The 25,298-nt window shown below is 38.5% G+C and overlaps 2 protein-coding genes and 1 pseudogene across 6 annotated transcripts; 2 read left to right on the plus strand and 1 right to left on the minus strand.

The window, feature by feature from the left end:
- The first annotated feature begins 2,777 nt into the window (after positions 1-2,777).
- Positions 2,778-7,981, plus strand: LOC103956198. 4 transcript variants are annotated; one of them, XM_048568122.1, is made up of 7 exons: positions 2,778-2,952; positions 3,281-3,351; positions 3,447-3,498; positions 3,625-3,657; positions 4,042-4,100; positions 6,865-6,910; positions 7,524-7,981. In XM_048568122.1, exons 2-7 carry the CDS (start codon positions 3,298-3,300, stop codon positions 7,592-7,594), a joined length of 315 nt encoding a protein of 104 aa, XP_048424079.1. In that variant the 5' UTR covers positions 2,778-2,952; positions 3,281-3,297; the 3' UTR covers positions 7,595-7,981. The 4 variants fall into 4 exon arrangements, with proteins under 4 accessions (XP_048424079.1, XP_048424078.1, XP_048424077.1 ...); XM_048568121.1 differs by lacking the exon at positions 7,524-7,981 and adding an exon at positions 7,159-7,423 and having other exon boundaries at positions 2,785-2,952; positions 3,156-3,351; XM_048568120.1 differs by having other exon boundaries at positions 2,789-2,952; positions 3,156-3,351.
- Positions 7,982-10,575: 2,594 nt separating this feature from the next.
- Positions 10,576-12,708, minus strand: LOC103956197 (thioredoxin-like 1-1, chloroplastic). 2 transcript variants are annotated; one of them, XM_048568129.1, is made up of 3 exons: positions 12,258-12,708; positions 11,692-12,033; positions 10,576-11,401 (listed from the first exon to the last, which is right to left on the minus strand). In XM_048568129.1, exons 1-3 carry the CDS (start codon positions 12,522-12,524, stop codon positions 11,150-11,152), a joined length of 861 nt encoding a protein of 286 aa, XP_048424086.1. In that variant the 5' UTR covers positions 12,525-12,708; the 3' UTR covers positions 10,576-11,149. The 2 variants fall into 2 exon arrangements, with proteins under 2 accessions (XP_048424086.1, XP_009366420.2); XM_009368145.3 differs by having other exon boundaries at positions 11,692-12,036.
- A 916-nt stretch (positions 12,709-13,624) lies between these two features.
- LOC125469895 lies at positions 13,625-23,420 on the plus strand (annotated as a pseudogene).
- The last annotated feature ends 1,878 nt before the right edge of the window (positions 23,421-25,298 follow it).

Raw genomic sequence — 25,298 nt, forward strand, 5'->3', positions numbered from 1 at the left:
TTGCAGGGTTTATAGATGGATCTCGAAAGATAGTGTGAGGGGGAGTTCTCAAACAAGTGAAGGTGTTTGGACTCGTACGTCCAAAAAGTACTATGAGTTCTACGAAGGCACCACTCCACCGAATTACTGAAACCACGAGAGTTGTTCTTCAATATGGAAAAAACATAGTCATCCAAGTTTGAATAAATGGCATCAAGCAATGTTAAAGGCCGAAAGCAGACATGAAAGCGGAGCCAATTACTATGACGAAGTAAGTGTTTTCACAAGTTCTTTTAAATATTTAATTATATTACATTAATTTCCTTTAATTTTTGTAATTATATTTTCTAGGTATGTCAAGCGGAGGAAGTGTATATGGAGGACAACTTGAAACCCTTTAATCATCACGGTTGTTGGGAAATTTGTAAAGGGTGGGTGTTATTTGAAGATCCATCTCAAGAAAGAGTTGGTCCTACGCTGGTGTTCGGAAACGCATCCTCCAATGCAGCTGGGGATGAACATGGATCTCCTACCATTCAAGAAACAAGGGTAGAAAATTTGTATTCAGGTGAAGGTTTCATACCTAGAGCTATGAGACGAAACAAGGCCCGAAAATTAAAGGAAAAAGGCAAGGCAAAGGATGATTACGCCTTTCAACAGGAAATGGCGTCCTCATTTCGATTAATGGCGGAGCAAAATGCCTTTACTGTGGAAGAAAGGAACCGTAGACACGAAGAATGGGAAAAACAAATTCAAGAAGAGATGGATGATAGGAACATGCAAATAAACACTTCGGATTACACTCAAATGAGTAAGACATATTTTGATAGAAAAAAGAGGGAAATTATGGGCCGGGAGTTGTTTACATCCGACTATAATCCTACAATGGTGGATGATAATGATTATAGACTTTAACTTTTAAGTTGTTGTAGTCTTTAAATTGAAATAATAAATTATGTTTGGCCTATGGCCCTTTGGCCCCTAGGTTGAAGATGATTTTTTGTTACATAACTATGTTTAGCCCCTTGGTTGGAGATGGTAAGAAATATGGCATGACATTGTTTATTAAAATATTAATTTTTTGAAGAACTATAGGGCTAAAGAGAATTCTCTGACCATCTTTCAGTTGAATATGGCCTTTAGAGTCTGCCTAGCATGATCTGAACCCTTTATTCAGGAATTTCCACACACACACACGTGTTAATATGTGTAACGTGTTCGTCCTGATATTCATGCATGCATATGCAGAGCAGCAAGCTAATTAGTTATTCAGTTTTTCGTACTTGAGCCAAAAGTTAACGTTCAATTCCAAGGAAAGGATCTCTCCGGATACCATCGTTCCATCCACTAAATCAAGAGATTCGTGTTATTGAAATTTGATTAAACGGCTAAAGTTATTATAATTTTTAAAGTAGGTCCCTAATTGTAGCCGTTGAATCAAATTTTAATGACACGAATTTCCTGATTTTGTGAATTAGAAGGAAGAGATCTGGAGATGATCCCTTTCCCAATTCCAAAACCATATTATATATACTTAAACTCAGTTTTGGGTTGGCACTGTTGATCTATAGCATGCGGGCGGGAATGCCCTTGGCTTCTTCTCTGTTCCCCGTTCTCTTGCCTCGTTAGATGGTTGGTACTGTTGTTACAATATTCCTAATGTACATGGTTCCTCTCTATCGACAAATACTTACTGCAGTGCAGAATCAGAGTATGGTGTTAATTAACGCCTTCTCTCTACATCCTTTCTTGATCAATCGAGTCAATATCTCCATTTCTTGCATATATATATATAGATATATTCTCTACAGTTACTAAGTATGGTGTTAATTAACGCCTTCTCTCTACATCCTTTCTTGATCAATCGAGTCAAGATCTCCATTTCTTGCATATATATATATATATATATTCTCTACAGTTAATATTCACTTGTTGGGGCAAACCAAGTTGTTGATTTTGCTTCTGGTCCAACCGCATCAGCCTTTCTTTTTCCTTTTCTTTTATCTTTTCCTTTCATCTTTAACAAGGGAGATATGTGCATTTGCCTTTAGCATGAATGATCATTTTTTAAATAGTTGCAGAAATGATCAGTTTATGATATCGTCTTTATGTCATTGATGGGTCTTCAATATATGCTTAATATGTGATCGTTACAAAAACCGATCATTTATGCAACTAAATATCAAAAAATGATCATTCTTACTAATTGTTCAATATTTTCCTCTATTTATTTTATGACATGTAGAGTACCACTTGAATACTGGCTTGTAAGAAAAATTCCTCTGTAAAAATGAATATTTTTCCCAAACGATACTTCAACTGAGCTAATACTTTCTTGATCCCAAAAAAGGGAATAGGATCCTATCAGGATTTTCTTTGTAAGGATCTTGAGCATCATTTCATTGTATTCGTTAATCAGTTATTATACGGCCAGAAATCATTTTAATTTTTTATTTATTTAAAATTGATCACAAACGGTACTTGACGAAAATTAACTGTACAATACACGATAAACATACACAATAAAATGATTCCCGAGAATCCGGAGATCTCCACCCCAAAAAGGGAGATGATACTTCATCTCCCTTAATGCTTTCATGATCCAAAAAAGGAGCTAAAATCATCAAAGGGTTATGAAAATGAATTTTTTCAAGTCCAAGTGATATTCTATGTGTTATAGGACAAGAAAAGACAATATATTTTTCTACTTCTATTTATTTTAGGAAACTTAAAAAAAAAGCCTTCCGCTATTGTCAATTTTAACAAAAAACATATTTTTAATCCCTCTTTTATTTTACGGCACATGAAGTAACTCCAATACCGGTTCGTGAGAAAAATTTCTCTTATTTTCCCGAGTGTTGTACCTACCACACAAGAACTCAAAGCCCAGTCCTACCGAAGACCCGCCCAACCCCGTGAGCGGAGCCACCTCATCCCGTCGGCGGCGACCTCACTCCTCATTCAGACTGGCATGTAGGATTCTCAAATCTCGTCACTTTTCTGGCTGTCTCTGATAGTTTGATTCTTGTATCGCAAATGAAATTAGCAATAGCTGGATTGAGGTTCAAATTTCTTTGATTTCTTTTGTTTGAAAGGCCTTAGGAGTTAGGAATCATCATGGTCGGAGCCAGAAACATAACATATTTAATTTTAGTGAATGATGAGTTTTTTTACAGGCGTTCATTGTGAAGGATGATCTGGTGCCTGTTATGTACAATTTAAATTCAAGACGTGTATTAGAGAAAAAGAGCGATGGCCGATTCCAAACCTGAAACTAGTGTGAGATGCCATCATTGTGCAGGTCCTCTTTCTAAGAAGATGGAAACGAGCGAGTGGACTGTTGCACCTCTTATTAGGGATAGCTTTTCAATGGTATTCTTTTCTTCTTTTCTAATTTCATCTCCCACCGCATCTCAATATATGGTCTGTCGACTGTTGGTGAAATTTATTTCGTGTTTATGGTACAGATTGGCTCAGCTCTTGGTGGCACAGCAAGTGCTTTTTATGGATTCAACCATGGTAATCTATTATTCGTTTTCTTTAGTAAAGATTATTTGCTTGAATTTCTTGGACTTTTTAGCCATAATGGTTCCTTAAATTTAAAATTGATAGAATCTGTCCTGAAGTTTGGTTCTTATTTAACAGAGATTTTTCACGGAAGGACCAAAATGATTGATGGTAGACAAACTCAAGGAACACTTCTATCGATTTAAAAATCTTAGGGACCAAAGTGAGGAGTTAAACCGTTTTGGCTAAAATGCCAAGTTCTTAAATGCTTTGAGCGGCACAGGGATCGTAAAATAGAGATTGCTTGTTGGCTTCTTCTTAGACTTCTTCAATGTCTATTGTTTTGTTTCAGTTTTTCATTATAATATATGTGAAACATCCTTCTCTTATCCACCTAGTGGAGTTTTGAAAATAGTTTTGCTCTCTTCTTACCTTGATGTAGTTAAGGTGTTTTCTTTATTTATTCTGTTGGCATAGGATGCACCTCATCCTCGTTAAATGTCTCCCTCCTTAGCTTGTTTCCTAATACATTTGTTGTTGTGTCTCTTGGTGCAGTGATGCCTATTGTTCGGAGGTGGGTAAAAGGACCCATGTGGTTGCACTTTTTCGTTGGTGTAAGTTCTTTAATGCTTTTGCAATTTTACAAGTTATCGTGCTGCATATGACTAAGTATGAAAATGCCAGTATCAGTAGAACTAAAAGTAGCTCAGATTATTGAACCTACAAAAATTATCTAATGGTTAAAAGGATTTCAAATTAAACTTTAGAAAATGCTAAACCAATTATTGATGCATCAAATGAACATGCTAGTGTCATAAACATGTAGGCCCATGATAAACATATGCATGTAGAGCAATGTTTTAAAAGGCGAAGGTGTAGGCGAGACGTTTCATGGATAACCCTGCCTAGGTGAAAGCCTTGAGATGTGAGGCAAGGCCTCACAGCACCTAAAATTTTAATATATATTATGTATATAATTATATTTATAAAATATAATACTTTGTAAAACAAATGTAATTATAACTAAATCAAAGATAATATCATCTTCTTCATTACTAAGTCTAGTTGTACTTGGAAATTAATTCTTATAGTCTTAGATTGTTGTAATTATTTATTTTATAGTAAGCATTTATAGAGAACTTCAAGAGAAATAAGATTGAGTAGCCACATTTATAGGGAGTTTCAAGGAAAATAAAGGCTCAAAGTCTCAATTATAGGGAATTCAAAAGGAAATAAAGGCCGAGTGGAGCAACAACAACAACAACAACAACAAAGCCTTTTCCCACTGAGTGGGGTCGGCTGTATGAATCCTAGAAAGCCATTGCGCTCGGCTATGTGCCACGTCTTCCATTAGATCCAAGTACTCCAAGTCTTTTCTTAAGAGTCTCTTCCAAAGTCTTCTTAGGTCTTCCTCTACCCCTTTGGCCCCTAACCTCTATCTCGTAATTGCATCTTCTGACCGGAGTGTTTGTTGGCTTTCGTTTCACATGCCCAAGCCACCGTAACCGATTTTCTCTCATATTTCCTTCAATTTCGGCTATTCCAACTTTACCTCGGATATCTCATTCCTAATCTTATCCTGTTCTAAGTCGAACAATTATAGAAAATTTAAAATGAAATACAGGCTGAGTGGCCAATATTATAGGGAATTTAAAGGAAAATTAAGGCTGCGCGAGTGGAGCAGTTATAGGGAATTTCAAGAGAAATAAAAATCGAAATGCTAGGTGGCGGAATTTGAATGGGCAACAATTAAAAAAACCAAAAAAAATAGAAAAGAGTTAAGAGTTAGAGAGACTCTCTGTTTCTTCTTCGTTGAAACTATAATGGCTTCTCTGCATTTCAGAACCAGACTTGGGTTTCGAAGGAAAAAAAAGGCCCAGATGAACGCCTGGGCACGCCTCAGCTGCCTAGGCACACCCTGAGGCCGCCGTATGCCGATCCCCACAAAACAGGGGCGAAAACCCAGCCCCCGCCTTCAAGGCCGGCTAGGCGAGGTTTTTAAAACACTAATGTAGAGTTAAACAATGTGCTCGCATGACCTGAATTTTTTTCTGGTTTCTTTTGCCAAACCATTAGAACTATAAGTTGAGGATAAATTTAATTTTGAAGGAGAAATAGGTGGCCCCTTAGCTGCGGTCTCTAACCTTACATTTTTTTTTTTTTTTTTTTTGGGTTGTGTTCTGCGGGTGAATGTAATGCTTTCCTTTGGGATGGATTTGTTATGGGAATGCAAAGGTCCTAATTTGTTTTCTTGAGCATTTGATCTTGTGCATCTCGTCCTTCCAAATCACAATGAGATATGCTTAAGTCCTCGTTTGATCTTATATAAATGAGATTTCCTTAAGAAAAAACTCATCTGGTTCAGAATTAGGATGCAGGAAGCCATGTTTACCTCTTAGATTTCATAGACATCTTGTCCCAATTTCGAGGCTATTCAGTAGACATAATTGACTTCCCAACATGAGTTGTTAAACTCCTCTATAGAATCGAGCACCCTCCTTAAAAAAGAAGTTTCTGGTGCTTCCATTGAAAATTACGTTTCACCTTCATGACAAACATTTTTATGGAAGTAGGTTTGGTAGCCACTTATATCCCTCTTGAGCGGCATATTTTCCACAAATCGTATGCACTTAGTTAGCTAGGATACGAATTATAATGTTTGATAAAGATACTATTTTATTGCAAAAACACAGGAAAACAATGAGGGGGGAATGAGTGGTCAGGATTGTAATTTGGTGGTCTTTGTGGACAAGAATATAACTAATGCATCCAAGTTATATTTGTCACATCTCAAGGCTTTTTGTTCCTTTCTTTCACTCTGACCTGATCAAGGAATATTGTTGTCAGAGACTATTTTTGACGTCTTAGTCTCTTCACAAATTGTTGTTTTATGCTTTACCGACTGAACTGTCCACACTTATATAGTGACAATATTTATAGTTATAGATTGATGTGAACATGAAAATGGTACTGGTACATTGTGTTAGTTGGGTTTCCTGCCAAATTGCGGATTGGACCCAAACGAGTGGATAGCACTTTGTTAAGTTCCTAATTAGCGTATAAGTGCGTTGGTATATGGTATAATATATGTTCTATATACACGCGTGCACACACGCACATACATTATCAGGTGATCAAAATTTATCATGGTTAGGAAAATAAATTATACTTTGCCAAGCCTATATTTTATCAGTTGGACATGGATTGGATTCTGTGTATCTGCATGCATGCATTTGTGTCTCAGAATATTTCAATTTATGTTCCTAAAACTTTGGAAGGATTGGATTGTTTCTGAGTTTTCTTTGTTGCACTATTTGTATCTGCTAAATTTTTCAATGGCTACAGCGAATAACACAAATCTCCCTTTTGCAACTGTAGGCTCCACCTGTGATTGTATTCTCTTCAGCTTGTGCAGGTTTAGCAGGTCAGTGATTGTCTTATTATACTAACCACGTTCATGAGGTGTGGGCTATTTGACTAGTTTTCACTTTGACCAATGTCTAGTTGTAAACTTTGTTAGAGAAAATATTTTCAAAACACCTTTCATGTGCAAATGTCTAGGTTTCTTAGACAGCATGCCTCTTTGTTATAGTTTTGTGAAGTCTTTGATAACGAAGGTGTACCACATGTTCATTATTGAGCAACCAGTTGTGCAATGTAATCTTCGTGTAGTGACTTGATGGTAGTATTTGGGACCTGGATTATTTGGTCGAGTTAGAACATCTGACATAGACCAAAACAAAAGTACTGAACTTACGAAAGAGACGAAAAGTTCTGTAGCTATATGAACCACAGCATAGTTTTGAAATTAGTGCTTGTCACTGGTGCAAACATTGAGAAGATGCTTCCAGATGTTGGATTGGTGTGAATTAATGTCTAGTCTGGTGGGAAACAATAATACTGTTGCAATGGCTGGTACGAACTATCTGGCTCAAAGGCAAGGACAATATCCAGTGCATGTAAAACTTAGGTCTTATTTTATGGTTGTGCAATTCCGTTTGACTGTCATCTAATGATGCCTTTTGGACAATTTGCAGGCGGTGCCGTTCCAGCGTTGGCCCAACTTGCTTCTTCATCTTATCATGCAGTGGTCTCATCGTCCTCATAGCCGCCAACTTCTCAAGATGAAAACATGCACAAGTCCAGAACTTCCTCGATTCTGTAATGTTGTAGAGTTTTACGTACGGAAAAGACACGTTAGGGAACCATCCAGGTTTGACCTGTCCACCAGATCAAGGTTCTGTCGGCTTGAGGCAGACACAAGTCTTGGTGATAAAAAGTGAGTTACGATGCAAATTATTGTTTGGTAATATTGTATGCAGTCAATAAAATTGTCAGTTTTATAGGATATGAAATACCTAATTGCGTTTTAGTTTCCTCGAACCCTAGTGCTTTTCTCTCCATATTTCATGTAAATCAGGAAATACATACAAGGCTGAACACGGATGTATCCCAATGATTCTACGTATCATATATTTTTTTTCCTTGGAACAAATTGCATGGTTGTCAGTTTAATATTTGTTCTAAATGCCGCTCAACCGAGCTTGCTGTGCCCAGGCCGAGGAAATACCCCCCTTCTTGTTGGAAGATGAATAGTCACTGGGAAATGTAAATGTGAGTGGGCAAGTGCGGATAAGAAGTAAGAACCACCAATATTGAACGAGAGAATTGTTCGTTACGCCGAGCATCTGGTTGTCGATTGAGGTTTGTGCTCTTGGGGATTTTAGGAAGGGTAATGTTAGGAAGATCAATTTTTTAAAATTAAATTTGCAAGTCAAATGATGTAGATGATTAGATTGTTAATTAAGTGTCGATTAATGTGTTTTTTTTGTGACACATAATTTGATTTGAAAACTTATTTCATAAATTTGGCCTTCCGAGCATTACTCTTTTAGGAATATACACAATTAAATTACAGGATGATTGAGCTTCAATAAATGTCAAGCTGCAGAGGAAGAGATGTGAATACTGCATCCACATTGTAGAACCATAGTTCAGTACCGACTCCTGAGTTTCGTTCTAATTTAAATTTTAGTTGATTTAAAAAATGAAAAAATTGAGGATGGGCTTAAACCGGAAGACGCGGGCTGCGCTTAGTTTTGGGCCGCCAAAAATGGGTTGGGAAGGGGCCGACTGTAAATGTAAACAACCGCCTTTCAGGGATATCTATAAAAAGGGTGGAGAGAAACCCTAAGAGGTTCAACTACTTGATCTTATCTGAGCAGAGAGAGGGGCACCGAACCGAGTGGCTGAGGCTGAGCCACCCTCCCTCCCTGTCCCCTCTCCTGATGGTTCAGGGTTTTAGGGCCGCTGGCGGCTCTCGACCGTCACTCGCTGGTTTGGTGTCTCTAACCTTCCTGCAGTGAAGACTGCCCGCAGTCAGAGCCCTCAAAAATTCATTCCATATGATATGAAATGGGGGCAGTGATGGCTCAGCGGGCTTACCCCATCCCCATCCCCATCGAAATTTTCATTTTCATTTAAATTTGATTTATTTATTTTATGATTGTTCTGGTAGTTTATTATGCATCTGGATGAGAGAGGATAGTAAAAATTGGATATGTGGTGGTTGTTTTAGTTGAATTTCTTTCAGATATCTTGTGCTCTTCTCTCCTGTACATTTCTTATTGCATGTCACTTCTGAATGAATGATATATTACTTTGGCATCTTGATTGATGTGGACGATTGAGTTGCTACTTGGTAGTTTAGCTGTTAAAACATGTACATAAATATCACCTTGCTTTTCCGTTTTGTTTTGTTTGTGTACCTTTTGTAATATGGTATCGTTGTTGGGTTTTGAATGATATTTAATCAGCTTCGGATTCAGGCATGACGTACACCAGCCCTGCCGTCAGCGCCAGCACCGGCCGCAGCAGGGACAGATGAAAATCTTTAGGTCTTAGGGTTTAGTTGATTGCATTGTCTTGTGGGCTGTATGCAATTAATGATTCAAAGTGTAGAAAGATTACAATTTGTGATAGACAAGAATTCTTTTAATGTAAACCAGCTGTAACTTGATAGTTTGACAAATGGAATGGAAGGGCGATAGCCAAAACTGATTCATGTTCTATTTTACCATGTGCATAATGTATTGTTGGATCTTTGGCCCGTTGGTGTTGGTGGAGATGTAAATATGGCCTTGTACATAAAAGAAATCATAAATCCCTTGTTACAATTCTTAAGTAATCACTAGTGAATACTTTATGCACTCTGATTCGGTCTAAATAAAAAATCTCAAGTTCTTGTTTTTCAAAAGATCGGGAAAAAATAATTAACACAACAATTATTTTTTAAAGTAACAAAATGTGTTAAAATATTATTTGATCAAAATTAAAAATAAACATATAGAGTACTCACGAAGAGAATCTTTTGATGCTTTTTTATTTGAATTATTACGATTAAGTTACGCTAATATCATCTTATATTGATTTTTTTATAAAGATAATAAGACAAAATGTAATGTATGAGAATATGGAATGAAAGGGGATGAAAATAGAAAAATAGAGAATCCTCCGGAGTATTATCTAGTTATTAATATTTAATTCATTACCACCCGTCATTCGGTCATTGATCATAGAAAAACCATAAAGGGGAAGACGAGTTCAATGATGACAGCGTAAGACGTGTTCAAAACAAGAGGAAGGAACACGGGAACGAAGGAGGATACGGCAACACGGCACGAAAGGGAACCTGCTACTCCCTTGTCCTTCTGTTGCTTGGAATTTTGTTGAGCGAGTCACCCATGACACTATAATGTGGTGGGGTAGCCACCATTATACGCCTTTATCCGTTTCTTCGTGTGTATAAACTAAGAAAGGCCACGTTGATGACTCCACTAACACACCAAGTCTTATCCAATCCATCTCTCCTTTTCCCGTTTTCTTATTCTATATCTTTATCCAATCCAAGTGTAAGCGTGTAAGAGTGCAAGAGTGTGTGTTTATCAAGCACAATCACTGTTCGGATCTACCGACTTCACTCGTTCATTCATTATCTTGTCTGGTCTTAAACTTTTTAACGTCTCTTGGATTGGAATTCTGAAATATAATACATGCATAATAAGGAGTTGAGGGTGCGGTGCAGTGCAGTTGAAAATCAGCACTCAACATTGCATTCAAACTTCAAACTTGAAATCCCATATATTATACTTGCATACATACGTACATATATATATATGTATGATGATACCACACCCCAGTAAAAACAACAGGTGAGGAGAGGAGTATCAAGGATCTTCAATCTTCCCACCGACTCAGTACTACATATAGAACAAGAAGGCCAAGAAGCAGCTCTTAAGTACATACACATTTGCAGACGGCATATCAGGAAAGCGGACCAACATTCCGACAGACTGCTCTCTTCAAATTTACAACACTATGATTTTTGCAAGCAGGTTTGGATCCCAAAAACCAATTCCAAAGCCCTGCAACGCTCGACTATTCCGCGCCCTTTTTTTTTTTTGTGGGGGGGGGGGGGGGGGGGGGGAGGGGAGAGGAGGGGAACCTTAGAAACCTTAAGACTATTACTTATATGTTCCACTCTTACTCTTGCATATATGATCATATCGCATCAACAAGAAACACTACTGTACACAATACAACAAGGTGGGCAGAGTAAATGGGTGGGTTTAGGGAATCGGGATGGTGAGGAACACTGACCACGTCATCTCCAGGCAGTGACCACTTGAGCAGACTTTGAGGTTGCCGACGGAAGAGGAAGAAGAGATGGTGCCTCTTCAGCCACAATCACTTCCTCCTTGGCAGCCACATCTTCAGTTGGTTTAGGCGTGTAGGTAAATGAGAGATCTTTGTTGGCAGCAAGAGCGAGGAGCTCTTTCTCCTCCAGCCCTTTTGTTGGCCCAAGGCTGCACCGCTCTGGCTTGTGCTTGGCTAATGCATCTCTAAACTTCTTGATCTGCCAAGTCAAGAGTTATCACAACCACCATCAGGGAACAACACCAACACCAATACAAACAGCAAACATTATTTGCCAATGCCATCCGACCAGCAAACATTATCCAAGAGAGAAAAAAACCACAGCTGACCAATAAATAAGATTAAAAACAAGACTCAAATGCTTATCAGCAAGTGTAAAGGATGGCATATAAATTGGAACTCAGCTTTTGGAAAAGACCCCAATACCAATTGACAGGGATTCAATAATAAACTCATCAGAGACCAAATGAAGGAAAGACAAACACTAACCGTGGCGTTGGTGCAGCTGAAGCTGCAAAGGCGACCATGAGCACCTCGGTAAAAGCGGAAGAAGGGGAGGACATGAACATTGAGACTGTAACACATGGACTTGTGTTCCTCGTAGTTCACCTGAAGGAATTGGACATCCGGGTTCATCTCTGCCAGCTGACATATCTTGGGATGAAGAGCTTTGCAGCCACCACAGCCAGGAGAGAAGAAATCAACGATCACCAGCTTATCCCCGGCGTTTGAAAGGGATTCCACTAGGTCCTCTGCAGATGACACCTCTTTCATGTTGGGCTGGTTCCCCTTCTCCCACCATTTCGCAGCTTTCCCAATCCGAAATCCAGACTGCTAAATTCCATTCCCCCACAACAAAAAAACACAAACCAGTTTTTAACTTAAGCAATCAAAAAGCATAGAAAAAAATCTCCTCATGACTTAATTGATCAAATATTGATCCGAAAGTCGATTTAAATTTGGGGAAAATCAACAATCACGAGCAATAATATCTGAAGCCCAGCGGAGCAGGGGAATCAGATTCAGAACAAGGATATGGGAAGAAAGAAACGAACCTGCTGGGAATAAACGGCTGAAGAAGCGTGGGATTGGGAATTCCCCCTGATGCCGGTGGCTTGAAAAGCAATCCTTTTCCCGTGAAAATCACTCTTTGTGGACAAGGATAGTGATGAAATGTCCGGATTCAGTTTGAAAGAGCAAGAGAAAGAACCTGATTTATTGTAATTACAACTCTTTGGGAAAACGGAGATGCTGCTTTTTTTGTTTTGATGATGATGATGCCAGGATGACAACAGACTGGTTTTGCTCAAAACTTCTGCCATCGATGATCGATCGATCGATCTCTGAATTCAATTTCCACCAAAACCCCCCAAACAAACAAAAAATAATAATAATTGAGAGAATTGCGATTTGATCGACTTGAGATTTGAGAATTGAGAATTTGGGATTCGAGAAAAGGAAAGGAAAGAAATGGCTCAAAGTTGAAGCAAAGAGCACGCGGGTGGGAAACTTGACAGAGTTTTCAAAGGGGAAAAGGAAAAGGAGAAACGAGAAAGCAGGAGAATTCTTCCTACGTAACAACCAACAACTGTAAAATCTACACTCTTGTCTGGAACCTTATTTAACCGTACGTTATGTCGACGGCACTTAATCACACGGTTACAATACTATCACAAGAGTTGTGGTCCGCGTGTGCGGTTCAACGTAGCTTGTGGTGTAGACTCAGCAGAGAGAGAAAATTGTAGACAGACAGACAGACAGACAGACATGTTAGATAAGGGTTAATTTGTATTTTAATTTTAATTTGATGGATATGGTGCACTTGCCAGCGCACGTGAACACGTGGCGATAGTTTACACTGCCTCATCCTTTGAATCCTTCATCTTAGATTCTTAGGAAATGAGTTTAAAGGGAAAATTGGATTATTCTTTGGGATATTATATATTTCAATGTCGCTTCTTCGCCAGCTCAATCCACGAGTCAATTTCATTATAGGACACTGTATAAAAACAGATTTTAGCTATTTATATTTAACAAGGTTTGAAGGGATTTCTACAGTATAGACTTATAGAGGGCGTCCAGCAACATAAAAACACATCTGAACAAGAAAGTTACTTTCTCTAGTCCACTGCATTTAACTATTCTTATTCAAATATATAACTTAAATAACCACCAACTGTGCTGGGGCAGATTACGAGGTTTTCTTAAAACTAAAAATTACAAGTTTCGGATTCGAAACTTACTGCTGGTGTGGAAGTCAGACTTGTGGTCAGAAAAGGCTGAAATGCTTCTGTGAGTTTTTGCGACTCCCGAAAGGGATGGATAACGGTGATCAATTGTCCTTAAAAAAAAAAAAAAAAAAAAAAAAAGCATGTATATATATATAATTTAAATGTGCAGAAAAGAAAATTCAAAAAGAGCGATGGATCCCAAACACGATTTGCTGAGGCGAGGCCCATTCATTATTTTCCTTGGGAGGGGGGCGGGGAGTGTCATTTTAAAGCCCCGTGGGCAAGAAGCACCCAGCCCAACCACAACGGTATGCAGAGAAAGCATGGTTGGACAAAAACCGGAATTTGATTTCGAGTTACAGAATCCCTCACGTGTCAGGTGTAAGTTTGTGCTGATGCCTGGTGCGACGACTCCGCCTCCTCCAACTCCAAATATGCTCCAACTCCACCTTCAGCTTCGTGCTGGATTCCCCCGCACCCATCCATTAATTCAAACCCAATTGCCACTACCACCACAACTCCAATTGCTAGAATAGTCGACCCCTTTTTCTCTCCAACTGATCCCAACAATATTATTCCCAATCTCACTCGCATTCACAACTGCAGCTTCGTCAATGCTAAAACAACCTTCAAATTCAAATGCCGCTGCTGCCGCTGCTGCTGGATTCACAACATTACTCCTTCTACTTCAACTGCAGCAGCCACTTTCACCAGTAATAGTAATAGTAATGATTTCCATCAACAAAACAAGAGCTTCTAGGGTGCTGTCACTCTGATCATTGGCATTGCCGCTGGTCCTGGCATGCTCGGTTTGCCCGCCGCTACCATCTGCTCCGGCCTACTCCCCTCTGATGGAGAAAAGTTAGCAAGTCTATCTATTGTGGACACAAAAGTCAGGAAACAAGATCCAACAAAATAAGGCTTTCGATCACAAAGTCAAGAGGTCTATTGTATAGATACTCAGTCTTGTATAGGCTAGCTTTTATTGCATATGGTTGAGTGTAGCAGGGGCAGCTGCTGCCTTTATTATTTACAACTCCAGCACTGTTATATAATGGAGGTTTTTCTTGTAACATTTTCAATATACAAAAATGTCACTTGGTCAGAGTTTTGCTATGAAAGATCTGGGACCCCTCCATTTCTTCCTGGGCTTCGAAGCAACTCGTGGTGATGATGGGTTGCATCTTAAGCGGACCAAATATATTATTGATTTGTTGAAGCGTGTAGATATGTTGGAAGCCAAGCCTTGTGCTACTCCAGTTCAATCTGGCTCTCCACCTCTCTCCATTGATGGTGTTTCGTTGGATAATCCTACTACCTATCGAAGTGTGGTAGGGGCTTTACAATACTTAACCATCACTAGGCCTGACATCACGTATGCAGTGAATCAGGCATGTCAGCATATGCATAAGCCCACCTCGGTTCATTGGATTGCTGTCAAGCGAATACTTCGTTACTTAAAAGGCACCCCTCAAGAAGGGCTTATGTTTCGTCGTGGTGGTACGGACTTGGTTGGATTTTCTGACTCGAAATATGCTGGGGATCCCGACACTAGGCGCTCTACCGGTGGTTTTGCATGTACTTTGGTCCAAATTTGATTTCTTGGAGTTCCAAAAAGCAACGCACAGTTGCTCGTTCAAGTACCGAATCTGAATATCGGCAGTTAGCAATCACGGCAACTGAACTTGTTTGGCTACAGCAGCTGTTGCAGGAGCTTTGCATCCCTATTTCCACTCCTTTGATTTGGTGTGATAATACAACCTATTGCATTGCCGTCTAATCCTGTGTTCCATGCTCGAACAAAACATGTTGCGGTGGATTATTATTTTGTAGTGAGCTTGTTGTGGCAAGTTCGTTGAATGTTCGTCATGTCTCTACTCAATTTCAGATTGCAGATATCTTCACTAAGGGTTTGTCCGCTGATTGTTTTCGTTTCTTAAAATCCAAGCTCGTTCGCTGCCCACTTATGAGCTTGCAGGGGGATGTTGGAGAAAAGTTAGCAAGTCTATCTCTTGTGGACACAAAAGTCGGGAAACAAGATCCAACAAAATAAGGCTTTCGATCACAAAGTCAAGAGGTCTTTTGTATAGACACTCAGGGTTGTATAGGCTAGCTTTTAGTGCATATGGTTGAGTGTAGCTGGGGCAGCTGCTGCCTTTATTGTTTAGAACTCCATCACTGTTATATAGTGGAGGCTTTTCTTGTAACATTTTCAATATACAAAATACAATATCTTTTACCCTCCACCCCTTCCGTCCTCCTCTCTTGGCTCTATGCCATCTCCTCCGTCATCCTGGTTGCCGAGCTCAGCTTTTCCGCCATGAAACAAGACGACCTTCAAGAGGTCAACTTTATTGCCTTTGCTTCCAAAGCCTTGGTGCTCTTTTTGGTGCATTTGTTGTCGTCGTCTATGCCTCTTGGAGTTTTGCCTTCTTGGTCGCCTGCGTCTCTGGCCTCGGCTCAATTGTCTCCCAGCGCCTTCCCCGCATTCGTGTACCCGCTCACGCTTTGTTTCCCCTTGCGGTAAGATCGCTCATTTCTTGTTTTCTTCCAACGCCATTGATGGTGCAAACCGTGTTCTGTGCTTGCTCATGCTTTTCTCAATAACTTTGTTGGTGTGTAACCCTTCAGCCAAAACTTGAAGCCAAAGAAACAATTCAAATGCTTTGTTTAATAATTGTTTTCAGTTTAAATCTGAGCCATTGGCTCATCTACGTGGCTGCTCTCACTTGTATCTAGCTTAAGTGATAGTTTATAACAAGTGGCATCATCTCATAGGGTGATAGCAATTAAGGGCTGAGATTTGTTTTGGTTTGATGAGTGAAGGATCTTCTTTCCTCTTCCATGTATAATGGTAACAACCTCACATATTTGTTGTGAGCAATCTCGAATTCAATCATCAACATTCTTTATGAAATTCTCTCTGTCATTCTTTGGAACTTTTCCAGATTTGTATCGAGCCTCCATTGAAGCATATCCAACACACACACACACAAACACACACACACGCGCGCGCGCGCACACACACACACATGGCCTCAGAGCTAGGTTTCATCGTCTAAACTGGGCGTGAAATCTGTGAGTACGATTGAGCTGCATTTTGCTCTCAAATTGAATCTGGAAGCTATGATTTCTTGAATCCAAAGTCTAACATGGCTGGATCAAGTACTACTAAGCTTAGAGCTCCGGTCTTCAATGGAGAAAACTACGAATTCTGGAGGATTCGTATGATGACTATACTGAAATTGTATGGTCTGTGGGAGTTGGTTGAAAATGGGTTTGAACTCCAAATCATAAGGATACGAAGGTTTTGCTCGATGAGACGAAGAAGGAAACGACGAAGTTGGCGTCATTCATTGAGACCTTGATGAAAGATGCTCGTGTGCTTGGAATAATCCAAGGAGCTATCTCAGATTAAATCTTCCCTAGAATTGTGAATGAAGAAATGTCCAAAAGTACTTGGGATGTCTTGAAGAGTGAATTCCGATGAGACAAACAAGTAAGAAGTGTAAAATTGCAAGGGTTACGTAGAGGTTTTGAATATACCCGCATGAAGGAAAATGAATTGTTATCTGTGTATCTCACTAGATTATTTGATATCACTAATCAAATAAGAAGCTATGGAGAAGAATTATCTAAGGAGAGAATTGTGCATAAACTGTTAATTAGTCTACCAAAAACATATGATGCAATCTGTTTTGTGATTGAGCACTCTAGAGATCTTGAAACTCTTGAGGTACAAGAAGTTGTTGCTTCATGATAGAGTCCATATTATACTATATATTTTACCCTAATCATAGTATTAATTTATTAGTTATTTTGGTAGAATTTTGATACTTTGTTATATATTTTCAATATAGAACATTCGACTTCCTCTGGAGCAAAAAGTGATCAAACTGATGAATTTTGGAGTAATTCCAATTGGAGGATGTTTGTGTACCTTTCAAGATGATTGTATCAAAATTTCAGATTTTTCTACCAAGCTGTTTGAGCATGGCGATGAAATAAAGGCCCAGCACGCAGCTTTCCCAGATTGATGTTTCTTGACATTTTGGGTATTCAATATAGAACATTCGACTTCCTCTGGAGCAAAAAGTGATCAAACAGATGAATTTTGGAGTAATTCCAATTGGAGGATGTTTGTGTACCTTTCAAGATGATTGTATCAAAATTCCAGATTTTTCTACCAAGCTATTTGAGCTTGGCGATGAAATAAAGGTCTAGCGCGCATCTTTCCCAGATTGACGTTTCTAGACGTTTTGGGTATTTGGGAGGTCAAGATGGCATATTTTGAAGAAGATTCCTTCTGAGGATTTGTAGGGGACATCTTTAGATTTCAAAAGAGACCTTTTGGGACCAAATCAGAGTTGACTTGGTCAGTCAAAAGTGTGATTTTATGAGAACTCCGAATTCTAGTTCAAATAAGAAACCTTTTATTTTCTGTTTTATCATTTAATTATGTTTCCTAGTTTTCTTCTAAGACCTTTTCAAGGTAGGATTTTATTTTGTAGTGTATAAATAAGGCTTTTTAGCCATTAGGTTAGGAGCGGGGTGAACGTACGTGGAGAATTTAGCTAGGCTTTGACGCTTTGTATTATCAAGGTGTTTTTTATCCTTTTTCTATCTTAATAATATTTTGTTCTATGGTTGTTAGTAACTAGTTTCGTTTGCTAAGGCGATGCCTTGAGCCTTAGCATGAATATATAGTTTTTATTTAATTGCTTATGAATTTATGCATGCAAGTTTTGAATTGTTAATCACTGTGCTTTAAACTATCTCTTTGTCTTAGTGATTCGCGACTATTAGGATATTTAGAAAAGTAATTTGATACAATTTTGGCAGAGGGCTGTCCCTAAAATTGACTAAGGCTTCTTGTGGTTAACATGTGTAACTACTTAGGATAGATGACATGTCTTAGGAGTTACATAGTTTTTCAAAATTTTTTCGCAAAACTTAATGAGTCTTGCATGTTCACATTCGATTTGGACGCCACGGACGGGTTGCATGTTAGATATACGTTCTATGTTAGGGGTTCCAAGTAGGGCATACTTTAGGAAAACCTACCCTTCAAAATATGCATGTGTAATTCATAAGGAATTAGAAGAACTATGTAGGATTGTTAAGGGGACGGCGGAACCTTAAGCTTTTACAATTTGGTTTTCAAAACGTTTTCTTTTGTTTTCTTTACTTTGTCAATTTATTTAATTGTTTAATTTAAAATTCGTTTTTAATATTATAGGTCATAAACTCAACCTCTTCCAAACTTTGTTTTCAAATAATTAATTAAGAATTAGTTTAAATCCAAATTATTCATCCAATCCCTGCGGAAAACGACCTTACTTGAGCCGTTTATACTACAACTACCTTGTTCTCTTGCAAGTATTTTTAAGTGTTTTTATCTCTACTTTTGCAGGTGGTAGAAATTCCTATTACTTCACTCAAAGGATATGAGCAGAGGCTTGATTTGCATACTGAAACCTCTACTGAGAGAGCATTTGCTAACTTAAATGTTGCAGCAAAAGGTCCTCAAAGTGGAGGATCTTCTGGAAATCAGAAGTTTCAAAAGAATTGGAAACCAAGAGGAAGAGGTTGGGATCACAAGCCTAACCTTGCTAATAGACAAAACAATGCTCATATAAATTGGGATCACATGCCTAATTTTACTCTAAGGCAGAATAATACTCAGGGAGATTGTAAATGGTGTGATAGATTTCATTATGGAAAGTGTTGGTATGAAGGAAAACCAAAGTGTACAGGGTGTGGTAAACTAGGCCATGTTGTGAAGGATTGTCATGAGAACAAGGGAGCGCAAAAGGCTAATTATGCAAGGCAAATGGGAGAAATTGGATCATTGTTCTATGCCTGTAATGCAGTGGCATACGTGAAAGTAAACAACTCATGGTATATTGACAATGGTTCTAGTAACCACATGACAGGTGATGAGAGGCTATTGGTCAATATTCAAAGAAATTTGACTTCTAAAGTGAAGATGGGAACTAGAGAAATTGTTCAGGTAGCAGGAAAGGGAACTCTGATGATTGAAACCAAACTGCGAAGAAAACATATACAAGAAGTGATGCTTGCCCCTGGAGTTGAGGAAAATCTCCTTAATGTTGGATATATGATGGAACATGGGTATTACTTGCTGTTTGGAGGAGATGTAGTGAACATCTTTGATGGTTGGTCACTTGACAACTTGGTGGTTAGAGTGCAGATGACTAATAATAGATGTTTTCCCTTGACAATGATGCCTGCAAAATAGCTTACACTAAGAGCAAGTGTCACACATTGTTATTAGATATGGAATAAGAGATTGGGACACTTGAATGAGAGAAGTCTCAAATTGCTTGAAGAACAGGAGATGGTGCATGGATTGCCCCACTTGGAAGTGTCCACAAGTATGTGAAGGTTGCATGATGGGAAAACAACATAGGGACTCATTACCCTTTAAATCAACTTGGAGAGCTAAGAATCCATTGGAATTAATCCACACAGGCATCTGTGGTCCAATGCAAGTTGAATCTCACTCTGGAAACAAATACTTCTGCTATTCATAGATGACTGCACAAAAATGACATGAGTGTATTTTCTAACGTATAAATATGATGCACTTGAATGTTTTAAAAAGTTCAAGGCAATGACTGAGTTACAATGTGGTTATAAGGTGAAATGTCTCAGAAGTGATAGAGAAGGAGAATTCCTTTCTGTAGAATTTGATAAGTATTGCAGTGATCTAGGAATCTAAAGACAGTTGACTATGACCTACACTCATCAGTAAAATGGAGTGTCAGAGAGGAAGAATAGAACTGTGGTAGAAATGGAAAAGTCAATGCTGCATGAAAAGAATCTTCCATATGTGTTTTGGGCAGAAGCAGTGAACACTACAGTTTATTTGCTTAACAGATGTCCTTCCAAAGCTTTGAAGAAAACAACACCATTTGAGGCATATAGTGGCAGAAAAATCAAGGATAGCTCACTTGAAGATCTTTGGTTCACTTTGCTATGTGCATAGCCATTCTAATTTCAGACACAAGTTGGAAGAAAAAAGTCATAAGTGCATCTTTGTTGGCTATGATGCTAGTGAGAAGGGCTACAGATTGTTTGATCCGATTTCAAGGAAGATCATTCTATCAAGAGATGTCACATTTGATAAGAATGCTTCTTGGAATTAGAACTGCACTACAAATACTGAAGTGAGATTTCTAGTTGTCACTGAATACTAGAATGTTAAGGAGATTTGTGAAAGTGGTGAAGTTCTCATTCTAAGGAATTCACTACCTCTCAAAGTGAAAGTGTGACTGACAGATATCAAGTATATGATGATACACCTAAAAAGTGGAGAAGTGTGAATGAAATCATGGCTCAGTGCAATATGTGTATTATTGAACCTGAAAGTTATGATGATGTAGCTAAAGATGACTCATAGAGAAAGGTAATGAACGCTGAGTTGGAAATGATAGAAAAGAACAATACATGGCAGCTTGTAGAGAGACCATTTGATAAATCAGTCATTGGTATTAAGTGGGTCTATAAGACCAAACTAAATCTAGATGTTATTGTACAGAGAAATAAAGCTAGATTGGTGGCTAAAGGCTATTCATAGAAGCCTGGAATTGATTACAATGAGACCTTTTCCCTAGTGGCAAGGTTGGATACCATAAGGACTTTGATTGCCCTTGTTGCATAGAAGATATGGAGTTTGTATCAATTGGATATGAAGTTTGCATTTCTCAATGGAGTGTTGAAGGAAGAAGTTTATGTTGAGCAACCATAAGGTTTCGTGAAAGAGAATGAAGAAACTAAGGTGTATAAATTACACAAGGCACTGTATGGATTGAAACAGGCACCAAGGGCTTGGTATGATGAGATTGATGCCCACTTCAATGGTGCATGTTTCAAGAAAAGCTTAAGTGAAACAACCTTGTATGCTAAAACAAGGGAGGATTCAGGTATCATTATTGTCTCCTTATATGTAGATGATATTGTATACATTGGTAGCAGTCCACAAATGCTTGAAGAGTTTAAAGATGACAAGATGAAACACTATGAGATGACAAATTTGGGTTTGTTACACATTTCCTTGGAATGAGAGTACAACAAACTGAGAAAAACATTTTCATACACCAAAAGAAGTATGCACAAAAGCTGATTGAGACGTTTGGGTTAAAAGACTGCAAAACTGTTGCCATTTCACTTGCAGTGAATGAAAAATTGAGTAAGGTTGATGGTAGTGAAACTGCAAATGAGGGAGAATACAAACAGCTTGTGGGGAGTTTACTCTATTTGATAGCAACCAAACTTGATGTAATGTTTGCAGCAAGCTTGTTAGCAAGGTTCATGCATAATCCCACCAAGAAACACATGGGAACAGTAAAAAGGGTGCTGAGATACATTGAAGGAACAATTGACTTTGGAATTGTCTTTGAAAAAGGGAAGGTAATTACTTTAATTAGCTGCTGTGATAATGGCTGGGCTGGAAGTAAGGATGTGCTGAATAATACTTCAGGGTATGCATTTACACTAGGATCTGGTGTGTTCTCATGGGCATTAATCAAGTAAAGCACTGTGGCATTGTCCACTGCAGAAGCAGAAGATGTAAGTGATGCAGAAGCTACCTCTCTAGCAAAATGGCCAAGATTAGTACTTGAAGATTTTGGAGAAGAACAAGTGTAGGGAACTCAGATTATGTATGATAATACATCAGCCATTGCTATGGCAAAGAATCCTATTCATCGTCAAAAGACAAGACACATCATCATACACTTCATCCGAGAAGCAATTCAAGCCAAGGAGATTGAACTGGTGTACTGCAAAAGTGAGGAGCAAATTGCAGACATTCTCACTAAAGCTTTGCCTAAAGATTGATTTGTTTACCTAAGGGAGCTTCTGGGAGTTAAATCAACTAAAGGGTTAGAGGGGAGTGTTGGTGTGTAACCATTCAACCAAAACTTAGAGCCAAAGAAACAATTCAAATGCTTTGTTTAATAATTGTTTTCATTTTAAATTTGAGCCATTGGATCATAGTCCACGTGGCTGCTCTCACTTGTATCTAGCTTAAGTGATAGATTATAACAAGTGGCATCATCTCATAGGGTGATAGCAATTAAGGGTTGAGATTTGTTTTGGTTTGATGAGTGAAGGATCTCCCTTCCTTTTTCATGTATAATGGATACAACCTCACATGTTTGTTGTGAGGAATCTCGAATCCAATCATCATCATTCTCTCTGTCATTCTCTGGAACTTTTCCATATTTGTATCGAGCCTCTATTGAAGTATATCCAACACACACACACACACACACACACACACACACACACACAAAACCATTGGGCTTATCAGTGGCCCGAACCAACCTGTTCGCATCATTTGGCTGTGCCTCGAGGCGTCTCTCCTCCATTTTGCCCGCCATTCCGATCACTGTCCATAATGTGATTCCATGTCATTAACCCTTTCATTTGCAAGATTGCTGGCAACACCATAGCCGACGCTCGCAAGGCCATTTTCATTGGCAGGGCTATTTCATTGATCATGGTCTTTTCATGGAATTTGATTGTGTTGGGACTTTCTGGATCCGAAACCAATTTAGCAGCAGCAGTAGCTAAGGCCCTATATCCTTTCTGCTATCCGTCAATGCCTCTGCACTATCTATAATATAAGCATTTGTGTTTGCTGCTTTAGCAACGAGCTTGATCGGGTAAACTGTTAGCTTCCCAAAACAGCTTCTTGGTACTATGGAATTGATTGCAAAAATGAACCTAAAAAATAAACAAGTAGGAGTGGCTTCTATAGGACTTAACTCTTTATACTTAACTGAAAGACGTAATCACTATCATGAAACCATTAGAGTGATACCTGAAGAAGACATGGTTGGTTACATAAGGAATCCTTCTACTCACTCAAGACCTTTATATTCTTATGGTGATAGAACCCTATGTTTGCAGAATCTATTCTTGGTGAGCAGGGAACTCTTATATATAAAGAAATAACGGCTGCCAACTCCCATCTATCGTGGGTGAGTTGGTTATTGTCTCGTTGGATCAAGTTCAGCGGAAAAAAGGTTAGTGGAAGGCAGTTGCATCCCAAATATTTCGAATATGTTTCCATAATTATAGCATGTTAGTAGAAACGTATCAAACTCTTATTGAAGTTGTTTTATCCACATGTAATTCCACCTTATCATAAGTAGTTAAGTCCACATAGGATTCCTACATTCTCCCACATGGATGCTAACTAGTTGTGGTTTCGAAATTTCATATACTATAGAACTTCATTCCTTAGGCAACTAGCATCTTATACACATTGACCAGTAATCATTTGGAGTTCGAATCTCAGGAAATGATACATACAATAATGTTGCATTCACCCTAAAACCAGAATCCACAAATTCATACTGTATAATGCTAATGAAGACATACATTTATACACATTCTAAACATGGTTCTTGATGCATACCCCATTTCATTCCCCATTTATCCAGTTTTCCTTTATTGATTGAAAGTGGTTTGCCATCTTCAATCACTGGATTTCTTTTCCATTTTCTTGCATAACAAAACTTAATCAAATGTTCTTTGGAACCAAGATCAGACATTTTATTGCAAGTCATAAATTAAAACCTTAATTATACATTCAGCAATGACGAACCTAAAGCAAGTAAATTGAATAAAAATAAAACATATATCAGGTTGTTACTCCCACACTTTAGCAGAACCCACGTTGTCATGCACTTCCATGCTCGAAAAGTGTTCTTTAAACACTCCCATAGCCAGCGACCTAGTCAAAGGATTTGCCAACATCAGCTTTGTATCAATGTGTTCTACAGAGATTTCTCCTTTCTTTATATATTCCTTCACTGATAGGTATTTGACATCCATCAACCGAGTGGCTTCAGACTTCTTATTGTTTATGGAAAAAAATACTGTTGCTTTGTTGTTGCAATACACAGTTAGTGGTCTTGAAATAATGTCCACTGTTCTCATAAATGATACGAGATTTTTCAGCCATATTCCCTTCTTAGTTGCTTCAAATAGGGCTATGAACTCAGCTTCCATAGTTGAAGTAGCTAGTGCATTTTGTTTGGCACTTCTCCATGCAATAGCTTCACCAGCAATAAAGAATATGTACTCGTTGATTTTCTATCATCCACACAAATTGCAAAGTCTGAGTCAGCATATCCCTTGAGTTCCAAGTCCTGTACTCTTTTGTATGTCAACATGAATGACTTGGTCCTCTGTAAATACCTCAACACTTTCTTTACTGCAATCCAGTGTTGTTCTCCTGGATTTGATTGTTCTCTACTCAATACACTTATTGCAAAGGCTAGGTCAGGCCTCGTGCAAACCTAAGCATACATTATACTTCCAAACAATGATGCATAAGGCTTTGATGTCATACTGAGTTTTTCCAAGTCATTTTTAGGACATTGTGACTTGTTTAGACTGTCTCCCTTTCTCATAGACATTTCACCACTTGAGCAATCTTGCATGTTGAACCGTTGCAGTACCTTATCAATGTACGACTTCTGAGAAATTCCATGTAACCCTTTTGATCTATCTCTTGTGATTTCTATTCCAAGAACAAAAGAAGCATTTCCCATATCTCTCATCTCAAAGGTTTTAGATAGCAAGGCTTTTGTCTCAATCAACCAATTGATATAGTTACTAGCAAGGAGAATATCATCTGCATATAAGATAAGGAAAATGTACCTTGAACCACACACTTTCAAGTATATACAATCATCAATCTTGTTTTCAGTAAATCCAAAAGCAGTCACCTTCTCGTCAAACTTTAAGAACCACTGTCGGGATGCTTGCTTCAATCCATACATGAATTTGTTCAACTTACACACCATTTTCTCTTGCCCTTCT

The sequence above is a fragment of a genome, unplaced genomic scaffold (genome assembly GCF_019419815.1).
Source record: "Pyrus x bretschneideri cultivar Hongxiangsu unplaced genomic scaffold, Pyrus_bretschneideri_v1 Contig47, whole genome shotgun sequence".
In the NCBI taxonomy this organism is placed as follows: Eukaryota; Viridiplantae; Streptophyta; class Magnoliopsida; order Rosales; family Rosaceae; genus Pyrus; species Pyrus x bretschneideri.

Bases quoted from the DNA above. Each gene is read 5' to 3' on its own strand.
- LOC103956198 (XM_048568120.1), top strand. From the start codon at position 3,232: ATGGCCGATTCCAAACCTGAAACTAGTGTGAGATGCCATCATTGTGCA. The intron at 3,658-4,041 runs GTAGACAAACTC...CTCTTGGTGCAG, and splicing joins AAGGACCAAAATGATTGATG to TGATGCCTATTGTTCGGAGG. The intron at 4,101-6,864 runs GTAAGTTCTTTA...TTGCAACTGTAG, and splicing joins GGTTGCACTTTTTCGTTGGT to GCTCCACCTGTGATTGTATT.
- LOC103956197 (XM_009368145.3), bottom strand. From the start codon at position 12,524: ATGGCAGAAGTTTTGAGCAAAACCAGTCTGTTGTCATCCTGGCATCAT. The intron at 12,037-12,257 runs GTTCGTTTCTTT...AATGGAATTTAG, and splicing joins CAGCCGTTTATTCCCAGCAG to CAGTCTGGATTTCGGATTGG. The intron at 11,402-11,691 runs GTTAGTGTTTGT...TTGACTTGGCAG, and splicing joins TCAGCTGCACCAACGCCACG to ATCAAGAAGTTTAGAGATGC.